Genomic DNA, 14432 nt, shown 5'->3' with positions numbered 1-14432 from the left:
TTCACTCGCTGTCCACACGACAATTGGTCCAATAAGGTTTCAGAGGCTGGGGGCTTCTTTCTCCCCATCAGATCCCCTCCCTGTCTCTAGGCGGGCAGTCTCCCTATCTTCAAAGTTTGCAGCTGGTCATTAGTTTCATTATTTTCTGGCTTGGACTGGCCCCTTGTCATCTGCTGTGTGTTTTGAAGGTCTTCTTTTCCTTGAGTTACAGGTTTGGTTCCCCTTATCTTGTAGAATGGAATGTCCCATACTCCTTTGTTACCTCCTTTGCTTAGCCATTCATGCTAACAAACAGAGTTCATTTAAAGTTCACTTATGCTAAATTTTAAACAAAGCCTACTCATGCTAAGCTATAAGCAAGCTACAATTCAACCTCACTTCAAGCAAATACACACTTGATTCTAATTTAGTTCTAAGCAATCACGCAATTAATTCTAACATTCTATAAGTAAACTTACTTTAATCCTAAACACCTAATACTTAAATAATCTCCTCCAAAGCAATTCAGTGAGCAGTCATTGCAAAGGGCCTACCAGGAGGTTCGATGCCCAACTACACTGCTGTAGTTATATTAGGCTGAAATAGATGATAGAAAATTACAGGGATGCTGTTATTAAAAAGACATGAACATGAATTGTTACTTGCAGAAGGCACTGGCAACAGTGTCTGCACTGTCCAGAAATTTATCCAGATTTGGACAACAGCAAAAATAACGAAGTAAATATCGCTACTTTTCTTTTTTTTTTCTAAGGAACTCTTCTCTCAGGCCTGTGTCTGCTCCCTGAATACGACAGAGAAGAGGAGAAAGATGACCGAGCATACGCAGTCCGAGCACTTTCTGATACTTCTTAAAAGCAAACAAACAAACAAATCATCCAAAGGGGAAGTCATCACATTAGCGTCCACTGCAGAACAGAATGTTCAGTGCCAGTTTAACCTGTTTCTACTGTAATTTGTAGTTTCTTGAAAAGGCAGGGATGGCCTTGGCTGTGCAATCCTCTTACAGCCTCTCACAGGCCTCTCGCTGCACGCCATTCGGAAGCTATGTATATCCTTCATCAAATAACCATCAACCCCTCAAAGCGAGAGGCTGTGTGTCACTTTCAATAGGAAAACAGAATTCTAGAGCATTACCATAAATATTCCCTTTACTTCAAGGGCTCAAAGGAAGCCATTACATTTTCTCAAGAGCACAAGCCACAGCACACAGAGAAGGACGCTCTCATCTTACAAATTTCTTTCATGAAGCGCTCCCAGAACAGGGAAAAACCTCGGGAAGAGCGGGAATGCCCGGGCTCAAACCCTGTGCGGGGATGCCGGGCGGACCCCGCTGTACGGCGGTCCCGCCACTGCCCAGGCCCAGGCCCAGGCCCGGCCGCGGTCGCTAAGGCGCTTCCTCCCTTAGCAACCGGCGGAGCCCCGCCCCTCCCGCGGCTCCCCATTGGCCAGGGAGACTATATATAGACGTCACGCGGAACAGGCCTTCCTTTCCGTTCCGCGCCCAAGCAGGCCTCCACACGGCGTTGTTAGCGTGAGTGTGGTCCGCCGGCTCGGTGGGTGGGGTGGGCTCCGGGGCAGCGGTGTCGCCTCGCCGACAGTGGGGCCTCTGCGTGCCCCACCGCGCTGCCAGCGGCCGGAGCTGGCCGAGCCCTGGGAAAGGCCAAGGCCCGCCGGACGCGATGGGGCGGGGGGGGTGGGAAGGCGGCCGGCGCAACCAAGATGGCGGCTGGGGCTCCGGGCGGGCACGTTGGCCCTCGTGGGGCAGAAGGAGGTGGGAGTCCCCGCCTGGCTGAGCCGGGTGCCTGTGCCCGCAGGTTCCCTGTCGTTGCTTCCAAAGGGAAACCCCACAATGTCCGGAGGTCTCGATGTCCTGCAGATGAAGGAGGAGGATGTCCTCAAGTTCCTCGCTGCCGGGACCCACCTGGGAGGCACCAACCTTGACTTCCAGATGGAGCAGTATATCTACAAAAGGAAAAGCGATGGTAAACCCGTAGGATGGGTGTCTAGGAGGGATTTTGCGGGCACAGCTGAGGAAAGCAGGAAAATGCTAATGTGTGAGCTCTAGCAGTTTCTGCGTGGCCTGAAAGGTGTAGACGTCTTTAGGGATTGAATCGTGATACTCGGAGAAGTGGGACGAAATACGGATTTTAGAACTTAGTAAATCAATCACAGCTGTATTTGAGCACTTCTTCTAGTTCTTGACTATAGTAACAGAATGGTTTTAATGTCTCAGTAGTGATTTCTGTTCTTGTTTGCATTGTTCTTCAATCTGAGCTGCACCCTGTTAAAAGAATGAAGCTCATACCAGGTCCTGGTTTATGCTGATAGGTGCTGGAAGTGTGCTCCATTAAAACCCGGTGGAAGAATTTTCCGTGCAATAGCTTTCCACCAGAATTTTGGAGTAACCACAGCCATGTGACAAGTTTAATGGCAGAAGAGTGCTATCCTGTTTTAGGATCTTGTATTTGCTGGTTGCTCTAAACTCTTTTGTCACCAATAGGTATTTACATCATCAATCTGAAGAGGACCTGGGAAAAACTCCTCCTGGCAGCCCGTGCCATTGTTGCCATTGAGAACCCAGCTGATGTGAGCGTCATTTCTTCTAGAAATACTGGACAGGTATGGACGTTTGTGGGTCATGAGGCCTGCAGTCTTGAGAGCAGGACTTTCTTGCCATGCGTCATTGCCTGCCAGTGGTAGCTTGATGATAAAAGGGAGCAACATGAATTTTGGCTCTAGGATCACTTTTTTGGGAGAATGTTTCTTATTTTGCACTTGTGGCTTAGTTACATCTGTTGAAACCCATCCCCCATTTCTGTAGTTTCAGGGCATTTGGTAACTTGTTTTCTTTCATATCCTCCTTTGGATACTTACGGTTGGATTTCTGGCGTATTAGTGGTCAGTCCCCTACTGGCATCCCCCCAATAATTGTGTGAGTCATCAGCACTACTTTTTGAGGACAATAAACACCTGATACAAAAGGTCTCAAATAAATCATTTGCTCTGTTATTGAACGAGGTATAGTAACTAGTATATTTTTAGTTTTGTCTCTAGATTTTTAGCAAAAACGTGTTACAGAAGGGCACACCACCTTTAAATAAAATCTAATTAGCCACTGAAGTTTATCTGTGAGCTTAGTTTCCTTGGAGTGATGCAAATGGTGCCACAAACATACAGGAAGATTGTGAATGACATGGGGTAGCTGTACAAAGGAAAAGCTGGGGTTCCTATGGACATGATCTGCACACTGTTAAAGCTTGGTGCTGAGGTCAGTTTCTGGCCGATGAGCTCTCGAGTGTCGGAAGTGTGCTACAGCAAACCCCATGGCAGGGTTTTCGCTAACGCCAGGAGAGGAGCTTCCTCTATGAATGGAGTTTGATAGTAGGCCCTGCTACATGCCTGTCTGCCTGATGCCTGAGAAGCTGAAAGCTGTTGCAAGTGAAGGAGAGCTGCCAACTGCAGTTTTAATGGACTCGGCTGCAGTTTCTGTATATTTACTACTAAGCTTTTCCTGCAGTTCCTGAAGTTATACTACTGGATGATGAAAAAATGTAGAAATACTGGAAGAAAATTGGCTTTGTTTTTTTTTTCATAAGCTTTTAGCCACCCTTTCATGATTTGATTATGAGTCTTTGGAGTGGAGGTTGCAACTAAGTTCAGGAAAAACAAGGGATTTTTTTTCTGTGTCCTGACTTCTTGCTTTGCTAGTGGATGTGATCTGGTGTTGGTGTAGCTATTTTTAAAAAGCTTTTTTATTTTGTCTCATTCTGAATGCAAAGTTGTTGGTAAGCCCTGATTTCACAGGAATTAAATTAAAAGTTCAATTAAAGTTTGTGCATTTTCACTGACAGCATGCCTGGGTGCATGACCCGGTTAAAATGCAGTTTTCCTGCTTCATCTTTGCTACGGTCCATTTTGCAGCGTGCTGTTCTGAAGTTTGCTGCTGCTACTGGGGCTACTCCTATTGCTGGGCGTTTCACCCCCGGTACCTTCACAAATCAGATCCAAGCGGCTTTCCGAGAGCCACGACTCCTGGTTGTTACAGACCCCCGGGCTGATCATCAGCCGCTGACAGAAGCATCTTATGTCAACATCCCCACCATTGCTCTGTGCAACACCGACTCCCCACTGCGCTACGTGGATATTGCTATTCCCTGCAACAATAAGGTAACGGCTTTGTTGTAGCTTTCAAAGCTGCTTCTTCCAGAGCGTGTCCTAGGTTGCAGGATGGATGCTTTCTGCAGGGGCAGAGTTGGCTTGTATCTCACGTCTCCCAGGCTGATGAGATAATTAAGGCTTCTCACTAGCTAGCAGGTGGGTGGGGAGGAGGAGAAGACCTGCACACAGTTGGAGCTTGGAGCTGAGGCCCTTTTCTGGCCAAGGAACTCTCAAGTGTAGGACGTGTGCTATAGTAACATGGCAGGGCTTTTCGCTGACCCCATGAGGGTCTTTGTGGCCCAATGAGTGGAGTTTGGTAGTAATTCTTGCCACAATTTCTGAATATGAATGAAAGATAAAGTGAAGAAACTGCTCTGAAATGTTACCTTGCCAGAAACCATCTGAAAGGTAAAATCTAGAGAGGTGGAAACTGTCTTTGATCTCTATCCAGATGTTATCATTCACCAAGACTAATGTAAGCCAAATCTGAGCCTGTGTGTAAGATTTGCTCATTTGGTCAAATTTTCTATTTCTGCATTCTAGCATATGTGATGAGCAATAATCTCTGTCTTTTGGATGAGATTCATGTGGGGTAGTGAGCAGTATGAAACTCCATAGCAGGAGAATGGCTTCAGGCAATACAGCAAATTCAGACGCTGGTGATTGAAGTGCGCTGCTATTTCTGCAGAGACCTGAAAATATCACTGGGAACTCGAAAAGTTGCCCTTTCCTGGGTTCAAGTACCTAAGTCTGGGCATTAGGCAAGTAATGCCTTTCTCTTGCCAAGAAAGAACCTTGGATTTGAGTGCAAATAAGTCTTTTGCTTTTTTAAGGAAAAAAAAGGATGTTTTCAAAGGTTTAGCTCTACAGGAAATCTTACGTGCTTTCTTCTGTTCTAGGGAGCCCATTCAGTGGGTCTGATGTGGTGGATGTTGGCTCGGGAGGTCCTGCGTATGCGTGGCACCATCTCGCGTGAGCACCCGTGGGAAGTCATGCCTGACTTGTACTTCTACAGGGATCCCGAGGAGGTGGGTCACCTGTGGGAGGAAGCGTGGCTGTGTGAGATGTCCTTGTGCTCCTGCTTCAGTTAATCAGACTGGTTTTGGTTGGTGCATGTTGTCTGGTCTGTGATAGTGAGGGTGGTGAGGTGTTTCTGGGAGATTTAGACCATGTTCTTCCATCGCAGATTGAAAAGGAGGAGCAGGCTGCTGCTGAGAAAGCAGTTACGAAGGAGGAGTTCCAGACCGAATGGACGGCCCCAGCTCCTGAATTCACTGCTCCTCCTCAACCTGAGGTCGCAGATTGGTCTGAGGGAGTGCAGGTCCCGTCTGTGCCCATCCAGCAATTCCCCACAGGTCAGTTTGGGGGATGGATGTCTGTGGGAAGTCGGGTATGTGGTGTAGTGGGTGGGAAGAGCTGGGGTGTGCACTGAGCGTTGTCGTCTTCCTAATTGCAGAGGACTGGAGCGCCCAGCCTGCCACCGAGGACTGGTCAGCAGCTCCTACAGCCCAGGCTACTGAGTGGGTTGGCACTGCCACGGAGTGGTCTTAACTTCGGCCCCGCGATCCTCTGAGAGAAATAAAGGCTGGTTTAATACACACCCTGCTTGCTGCTGCTTGTTTAAGCTTGTTGGCAGGCGGAATCCGTGGGTAGCGTGGGGCAGGGTCCTTGGTTGCGGGTGGGAGAGTCTGTGCGCTGCTCTTACACCCCGACTCCGTGGCTCGAGTGGTGGGGATTGGGGGCCCGAGCGCACCCGGCTACAGCTCCGGTGGCCGGGATGGGCTTCCCGTTTCCCGCCTTCCCTGGCCCCGCGCCCCCTGGTGACGTAGTGTCTTCCTATTGGGGCTACGGCCAGGGCGGGTATTACATCACTAGGTCATAGCCGGGGCGGGGCTGGTTTGCCAGCTACTGCATGTGCGGGGATGGGTCTCCGCTGGCCTGAAACGGGGTGCTCGGTCGCACCCGCGCGTGGTTTCACCGGTTTGTGAGGCGAGGCGGACCTGGGTGGGAGTGGCAGCCTGGCCACAGGGCGCGGAGAGGAGAGCCCTGGGGTGGGAGCTGCGCCCATGGTGAAAACACCAGTTCCAGCCACCGTGTCACTGAGGAGTTCTTGAAAAATGCTGCAGTAATCTTCAAAAAAAGTTAATTCATCTGCTTTAACTATTTTGAGGGTTATATTATTTCTGTGATGAATGGCAGTAACGGGAGGCAGACCCTTCACCCAGAGAAATGGTGGTTTGCCTTGGTCTCTGTTCTTTTTCTAATTTCAGCCATTGCAATCAAATTGTAAAGAATGTATTAAATTGTTTTCATTTAGCACATGTGCTTGCTTGCTTTTACTGTAAGGTGGATGTTAACAGTAAAACAAACTAAAGCACGCTGTGCATATTATTGCACAATATCTGTCCAAAGGAAGCTGGTCTTTTTTCCTGTTGTCTTTACTTACTAGATGCAAGGCAACTGAAGATAGTGTTAATAATTAACAGCTATCAGCTGAGATGCATGTGAACACTCTACTATTTGGCCCTGAAAGGGCCCTTCCCATTCTGTTTGTGCGCTGTGTTTTTCTGATGTGTGTTTCTGGCACATCCTTGTGTTTTGTTAGGACAAAGGGCTGCAAACGAGAGGTGGATCCATGCAGCCTGGGCAAAGAGATTCAGGAGCTGTATCTCTATATATGGAATCAGAATTACCTTTTTGGGATAACTGAGGTGGGATAGGAGAGCTCATTTGTCTGGAGCTCTGTGGAGGGGATGAGTAGCAGCCCTTTAGAAAAGGAGGCAGCCTTGGCTGCAGCAACAGAGGACATGTTGCAGGAAGGCTACATTCCTCTGCACACTGGGGCACAAGGGAGGTGAGGTCTCAGCACGAGGCGTGGCGGCAGCAGCAGAGACGTGGCAGGAGATCTCGCATCTGCCAGAGCTTCCCCTGTGACAAATACTTTGTGTATATGATCTGTTGAGCAATGCAGAGGGATAGGACGAGGAGCTAGGAGTTCCTAGAGACACAGCTTGTTTATTATTTTTTCTAGCAAATGCAGTGTTGGTGTTGGAAAAAGGACAGCAGAGAACTTGTCACCATGTTCTTCTGGATTGAGGTCTCGGGGTTTGGCAATATTCCCTTTTTCCACGACCTTCTCTTTGCATTTGATTTGAGTCGGTTGGACTGGGCAAGATATGCTGCTTAGGACAGCTTCTCTCTTCCACGTTTGATCTCAACAGGAGCTAGCTGATATTGCTGAGCATCACAGAATCCCTCTGGAGAAACGAGCTGTTGAAGAGTCGTCTTTGCCAATACGCCACTGTCTGATCCAGGGTTCTCGTGCATGAGATACATGCTTTCTAATTCCCTCCCTAATTTATGTGCCTCCGTTCACAGATGTTCCTTTTCTTCTCCAGTCATTTCTTGTCCCAAAAAGTCACATGATATTTTTAGCATCAGAATATTGTTGCAGGATTACATCAAGGCTTTTCTTTTACAGGAAGCAAAGGGCTTTATGCCTAGCTGAAGAGACTTGGTTCTATCCAGGTTGCAGAAATGTTCCACTCTTTCCATCTGTAGGCTGGTCTGCTTTGTGAAACAGTGAAAATGGTTGTAGGATGGTTGATGCTGTCTTTTAGGAGTGTGGTGTAGTTACTGGAAACCTGTTTACAAAAATCAGTGTGCAGCCTGTTTGTAAGTGTGTAAAGGATAGTGAGGGGTGTGTGTGGTTGTCCTGGTTTTGGCTGGGATGGAGCTGATGTTCTTTCCAGTAGCTGCTGTGTTCTGGATTTAGTATGGGATTTGGTATGTGAAGAATGCTGATAATACACTGATGTTATGAGTTGTTGCTATAGAGACCAAGGACTTTTCTCAGCTTCCCAGGTTTTGCCGATGTGCAGGTGCTGGGAGAGCCTCTTTCTTTCTTGGGTTAATAGCATCCTGGTACAGAGAGACTTTACATGGAGTAAAGCACGTGGTAAATCCACAGTTGTCACAAACTCAGTGCTCTCCAAAGCTGTGTATCCTGAACCTTCTCAGGTCAGATGAGCCCTGTTGTCTTGAATACATACATCGTAGCAGAGGAAGAACAGCGTTTCAGATTTGCCTTGTTATTACTGCGGGACCAAGGAATTGCTAGGTTATCTCCCCACTGCTCTGCAGCTTCCAAAGAGACATTGGCCAGCACTTCAGGCAAAATTTATTTCCTCCAGCCAAAGCCTGGCACTACCAGCTCCCAGCCCTTGTAGCCTAGAGTTTACGAAAACCACAAAGCCTCTGATTTTGTGAAAACCTCATCTGCATCAAGTCTGTCTGACAGGTAAAGGTAGAACGATGCTTTGCAGCTGTATGTAGCAATAGGAATAAAGAGCATCCTTGATTATCAGCCCTGCAAAGAAGCAGGCTGTGATAAACACCTTGGGCATGGTCTTGCTATCTACAGTCTCATCCACAACTGTGATTTTCTGAATTTCCTGCTTCCTGGGACACTGGTTTCTGAAGCTGTTTTTATTTGCTTGTTTAATACTTGTGTTTTTAAGAATACTCACTGCCATTCTTCTACTGTCCAAATTTGAAAGCGTGTCATTTTTATACCTTTTCCTGTATACATTCAGTAGTCACTGATGCAAAAAAGTACATAACAAATATATTTCTTGTTTTAGTTTCCTCTGTATTTTAATGTATTTTCTAGGCTTCTGCTTAAAGGCTCAGTTTATAAAGTTCATAAAGCCTGTGTTTTACTTATGTGTTCTCATGTGAGTCCTAAGTATTTCTGTCAGTGTTTGTTTCACTGGCTACAAGATTACTGTTTTTGCTAGTCCTGCTTAAGCATGAATAAAATAAATCCTCTAAAGGACACGGGATGTGTCCTTTGAAATGATGGCTCTCTAGCCCTGCTTCAGAGACCGTAGAAACCTGCTCTGGTATAAAATCTTTGCGTTCCTTTTAAATGCCATTGCACTACACCCAGAAGGGTTCCTTGAGTTGAGTCATGCAGCTTACTCTCTGCATTTTGGTTAGAGTCTTGCCAGTGGCTCTTGGGCAGAACAAGAGGTACCATAGCACTCCTGTGCATCTAGCACAGAGCACCCTTCCTGTGAGGGCCTGGGCTTTTAACAGCAGGCAGCTCAGAAGAGGAGGGGGATGAGGCATGTTTTATGAGCTGGAGTTGGATGCTGAGGGCTGAAAAAATTAACCTTTCAGTTGTTCAAAGGGACTATACACCTTCCTACCCTACATATGAGTTAGGTTTTGATTTAGGGTTGTGCAAAGCAAAGAGCTCAGCATGGGAAGAAGTGCAGCACGTAGCACAATTTGGAGCTGGTCTGCCATGAGGACAGTCGCATCAAGTGCCAAGTTTTGCCGTAACCACGCATGCTGCCACTGCACATTCCTGTGTCATGGCTGGAAGCTCCATGGTGTGGCCGTAAAACCTAGAAAGCTGCTTGTGAAGCTTAGATCTCTTGATTATCACTTGTAATGTTGAATTTGTTAGCATTGCCCAAGAAGCTGGTTCTGCTCCCAGAGGCTCTTTCCCACCTTACCGCTGGAGAGCCGAGGGGATGGTGAGAGTGAAGGAGACGGTCTGGATTTTTGCCTTTTGGGTCTGACCTCGGTCCATGCCGATCTTTCTCCACTTTCAGACACAGGCATGTGAACAAAATTGGCTTTCTGGTGACAGGCGAACACCTGGGCAGAGCATCGCTTCTGCCCACCAGGTTTGAGGTTGACGATGGTGATGGGTTGTACAGTTGCAAAATGCCAGGGTGCAGATAATTTCCAAGGCCCCAGTAGATGGGGCTGTTATTCCTGGTTTGTCTGCGTTTCAGCTGCTGCTGGCAGCCTGGCTGGAGAGCTGCACAAGGCAGGCACTGGGTAAGGGAAGAGTGGTCAAAAGCTGGTAAGCACACCTGGGCCTTTTGGGGTGACTCCCTGAGGTGAAAGAGATTGCTTGCTTCTCTTAAATATCCCAGCTGCTATTCAGTGCTGCAGGAGAGACTTAGTACCATGGCAAATCCCCTGGCTCCGGGGACCAGAGGAGAAGGGTCTTCCAGCCTCCATCTCTTGCAGCTGGAGCAGAGCTGGTGCAGCTGGCACTTCCTCTGCCTCTCCCTTGGCTTTTTGGCTTCCCTGTAGCAGGTTGGTGCCCTCTCGCAGGGATCATAATACAGTTTTTGTAAAAAAACCCCCAAACTCTACTGTTTTTCTATATGTGTCGGTGTTAAACTTGTCTCCATGCTCAGCTGCAAACCTTGATCTTGCTTTTATATTTCCCTAAGGAAGCAAGTGTGGGATGCTGCTAGCTTCCAGTGAAGAGAAACACAGTGCTTCTAGTTGAAGGTACCTTGGAAACTTTCAAGCTCGTCTGTCCTGCTTATTGCTTCCAGCATTTCTAGAGTGACTTCTTCCTAGTACTCCCAAAGCTCACAGATATACAATTCACTGCACCTGTTGGCTTTGCTTAAATAGGAAAAAATTAGAGCAGCACATGTAGAGAGGGAAGCAGAGTGTACCATTTTCCTCCACTTTTTACTTTGCTGTTAGAGATTCTAATTTGAGAGGCAAGATGAAAAAAAAATGCTGCCACCAGCACTTCGCTTTACAGGATCTTTTCTGGGGGCTCCTTAAAGGCCCCATGCCTGGTCCCACCTGGGTAAAGTTTTATGAGCCCCAGGTGCTGGAGTGTCCCCTCCCCTTTGCCCAAAAGGATTGGTGTGGGATAGGAGTGAGCATGCTGTTGGCTTTTCTTCCTGGCTTTGTAAGGCAAATTCACTTTGTCTGAATGCTGCAAGCAGCCAGCAGTTCTCCATCAGCTACTTCAGGTGGGCTCAGAAGTCTAGCAACTGTTTTTTTTTTTTTTTCTGATTTCAAGGGTTCAATCCTTTGAAAAGTTTTGAGATTAATTTTAAGTCTTGCTTTTGTTTTCCTAAGCATGGCTTGGATTCCTCCTTGATTTCTAAGCTGCTCCTGCACCTTGTTTTAAGTTTTATTTTCCTTCTGTGAAAGCTACATGCTTGTGTTTTTGTTTTAAAATGAGAACTGGGATTTCTCAAACTATACCTCGAATATTGGTCTCTGCTGGCTCTGCCTCCCTGGGACCCAGGAGATGGAGGCTGGCAGCTCTGTTCAGGTAAGTGCCCAGCCTTTGCATTTATTTAATTTTTATTTTAATACTTGGGAGTCTGTTCTTCTGCCATTAGAAGGATAGTGGATTGACCTTCCCTTCTAGTGTCCGTTTGGTAGGCGTCTGTGTTACAGCAGTGCATCTCCCAGTTGGCTGCACCCTGGGAAAGGCTCAGCATGCACGTGTGACCCCACATGTGTCCTGGGATGTAAGGCCTGCTGTAAGATTCTGGTTTTCTGGGACTGTGGCTTTGTGATTAGTAACTCTTGGGGCTCTTCTGCTAATAAGATAATTGCAACACAAAATATGGTGGTGGACAATGAGTGCCTCCTCTGGGGCAATGTAAGGCAGAGGGGAGTAGTGTAGGGATCAGGTGCACGGCAGCCATCTCTTTCCTTGCCGTGGCTGGAGTCCACTTAATAGTCATGGTAGCTGCTCGGGCAGCATGCTGCTAGTGCCACAGGGACCCTCACGGCAAGCGTGCACTTGGTACATCTTCCTGCGTTAGGTGACATTTAATGGAGGCTGCCTAGGATGTGTCTTGCTGCTGCGGAGCCCTGCGCTGCACCTCTCCAGCGCTGGTGGGGTGCGTTTCTTATGGGGTAGGTTTGGGATAAGTGATTACTGTGGAGTGAGGAGAGCTGTCCCACCACATTGGTGTTTGTGAACCTGTTTAGGGGCTCCCTGGCAGTAGGGGTTCTGAGCTTCAGGCTGGTGCCTTGACTGACCAGAGAACAGAGCTGTCCCCAAAACCACCCTGAGGCTCCCTTCTTGCCTATGGCCAGGTTGAGCAGTTGTCTTGCAAATCGTTTTAAACAGATGTTACTTTTGGAGGCTCTGCCTTGCATCCCTTATTCTTCCCTCTGAACACGAGGCTGGGACATGCCAAGAAAGGGGCACCGTGCTGTCTGCAGGCAGCTTGTGGCTGCCAGTGCATCAGTGCTGGCTCCCCTTCACCCAGGGAGGATAACAGTCTGAAATGCAATTAATAAATAAACCATGACTGAGAGAGGTTGAATCAGCACTGGGCTGGGATGTGCTTTTGGCTGGAAGGTGCGTGATTTGGTGGTGAGTGGGAGGGAGGTGGGGCTGCCCATCCCCAGGCAGACTGTGCTGGAGGGGATGGTAGCTGTGGGGTAGGGTGGAAAGAGGAAGATCAGCTTGTGCCCGTGAGGTCTTGCTGTGTTTCTTGTTGGAGGGGTAATGAAGAAATGTGAGCTTTGCATGCTGTCCGGGCCAATGTCCAACCCAAAAAACCCTATTCCAGCCACGTCGACCCCCCGCCCCCATATTTTAGATGGATATTTGTCTTTTCTCCTGGACTTTCAGTTGGAGGAGTACTGTGAGCAATGCATGTCTGGTTCATCCCCGATGAAGTGATGGCTTTGGCTGTTTGGTGGAGAACCAGTTCAAATACACTACTTGACTTTGGTGGCACCTTGGTAGCCTTGCATACCCAAGTGGTGACTTGTCATGTTCCAAGATATCTAGATTAGCTCTTCAGAGCCAGCCAAAGGTATTTAAAACTACTTAACCTCCATATTACTGGCGCTGGGGGAATGTAAATGGTTGAAGCAGCGTATGCCTGACGGTGGCTTTCCCTGGAGATAGGTTACAGTGGATTTCCACTGCTTCTGCGTGAGGGGACTGGCTCTGTCCATGGGTCACTGCTCAGGGCAGTACAAAGGCAGAGGTTTCCCCAACCACTGGCTCTCTGCTGCTGTGGCACAACCCTGTCCCATGCAGGGATGATGGCAGACATGTGGAAAGTTGAGCAGGAGCTGTGGAGAGTTTCCAAGGCTAAGCTGCAGCCATTGGTAAGGGAAAGCTTGCCAGTGGCTCGTTAGTTAGGTTTGCCTACGTAGTGTTGGAATGCTTCTGCAGCCTTCTCTTCCAAAAAGTGCTGAGCTTCCTGGGGAGCAGAAGCTTGGTTTGCTGGGGCCCTCTGGAAAACCCCTGTAGCGCTGGCCTTGGGACCGTTCCCTGCTGCAGGAGCTGCTGATGGAGCTGGGGGACCTGCAAGCTGCTGCGATGGCAGTGAAGCTTCGCATTGTATTCAGGTGGTGGTTGTACTGCTGTGCCCAAAAAAGTAGCAAGTGCTCTGGCTAATGAAGAAGGCATGTTTTTAATTATGGTTTGTTTTGTTTTGTTTTTTTTCCCTACCTGGCCCTGAGTCCTCCTGGTACCTGATTTAAATAAATCTGCTGATAAACTTTGTATTTTGAAGATCCTGAACATCTGCTTAGGCACTGAATTATTTACTACTGCTGCTGTGCAAAAAAAAAAAAAAAAAGAAAAAAGAAAAAAGTTCCACATGTGTGAAATGTTTCTTAATTAGAGGAAGGTTTGGATCTGCAGCCTTTTGTGGAAGAAGCCTTGGTTCCCATAAACAGCTTTGCTTTGAGGGAGGGGGAATGGAGAAAGGGAGAGGACATAGTTGCTTGTGCTGTCTCTGCAGCTGCTGTTCCCCAGTGAAATGGGGTTACTAACTCATTTTTCATAATGTTCCACCTACTACTAACCTGATCTGCACACTTGATCACTGTGATGGTTTGCCCATCCTCAGGCAGACCAGGTAACAGTGCTATGGCCGCTAAGGTTGGGTTTTTTTTTAATCTTCAGCTGAGCTCCCTCCCACATTGCCTGGAGGGAGATGGCATTGGCACCTTCTGCAAGCGTCACTTGGTTCCCACCAGAGAAGCTCCCCTCGCCTCTCTTCTTGCTTTAATATCCTCCGGCTGTTTCCTTCCAAAAATTTTTCATTGCTTGTATGCAGTAGCAGTGGGTACAGTGCATACCCCCGTGCTTGCCCTGAGGGGCATGTGGGGCTGCTGGATTTCTAACCCATCCACTTGCTACGCCTGGGGCCAAACCCTCCTGATTTCCCAGCTCTGTGAACTGCATTAAGTGATACTAAATCCTGCTCTGGTTCCCTTGGGCATGAGCCTCTGGAGAGCCCAGCTGGGCTCAGGCCTGGGAGCTCCTGTATCCAGTTGGTACTCTCCTGCCTAGGTCTGGTCCCCGGGAGGTGGAGGAGACCCTCTGTGGTCACCTCTCTTCTCCCCTTGGCTGCTCTGCCACCTTCAGCAGCGGCTTTTGCCTCTCTGGCCTTTTCATGGGAGTTTGATGCTGATACACACAAAGCTTTTGCCTCTGGGAAACAGCATCT

General features: G+C 48.1%; 1 protein-coding gene and 2 non-coding genes across 3 annotated transcripts; all 3 read left to right on the top strand.

The window, feature by feature from the left end:
* The first annotated feature begins 1466 nt into the window (after window positions 1-1466).
* Window positions 1467-5758, top strand: RPSA (ribosomal protein SA). Its single transcript, XM_086742865.1, has 7 exons — window positions 1467-1531; window positions 1815-1982; window positions 2501-2619; window positions 3922-4167; window positions 5058-5186; window positions 5345-5513; window positions 5615-5758. Exons 2-7 carry the CDS (start codon window positions 1850-1852, stop codon window positions 5707-5709), a joined length of 891 nt encoding a protein of 296 aa, XP_086598991.1. The 5' UTR covers window positions 1467-1531; window positions 1815-1849; the 3' UTR covers window positions 5710-5758.
* On the top strand, window positions 3240-3399 carry LOC147601655 (small nucleolar RNA SNORA62/SNORA6 family). The gene has a single exon (XR_015257947.1). It is a non-coding gene; the product is annotated as a small nucleolar RNA SNORA62/SNORA6 family (small nucleolar RNA).
* Window positions 4337-4495, top strand: LOC147601654 (small nucleolar RNA SNORA62/SNORA6 family). The gene has a single exon (XR_015257948.1). It is a non-coding gene; the product is annotated as a small nucleolar RNA SNORA62/SNORA6 family (small nucleolar RNA).
* Window positions 5759-14432: the final 8674 nt, after the last annotated feature.

The sequence above is a fragment of the Chlamydotis macqueenii genome, chromosome 2 (assembly GCF_036417535.1).
Source record: "Chlamydotis macqueenii isolate bChlMac1 chromosome 2, bChlMac1.mat, whole genome shotgun sequence".
Taxonomy (NCBI): Eukaryota; Metazoa; Chordata; class Aves; order Otidiformes; family Otididae; genus Chlamydotis; species Chlamydotis macqueenii.
The sequence above is the reverse complement of the archived record's forward strand: the minus strand, read 5'-3'. Positions and strand labels throughout refer to the sequence as shown.

What these genes read in the sequence shown, in the direction of transcription:
- RPSA (XM_086742865.1), top strand. Translation starts at nt 1,850, where the DNA reads ATGTCCGGAGGTCTCGATGTCCTGCAGATGAAGGAGGAGGATGTCCTC. An exon ending in CTTCTAGAAATACTGGACAG is followed by an intron (nt 2,620 to 3,921) that starts GTATGGACGTTT and finishes TCCATTTTGCAG; the next exon opens with CGTGCTGTTCTGAAGTTTGC. An exon ending in TCTACAGGGATCCCGAGGAG is followed by an intron (nt 5,187 to 5,344) that starts GTGGGTCACCTG and finishes CTTCCATCGCAG; the next exon opens with ATTGAAAAGGAGGAGCAGGC.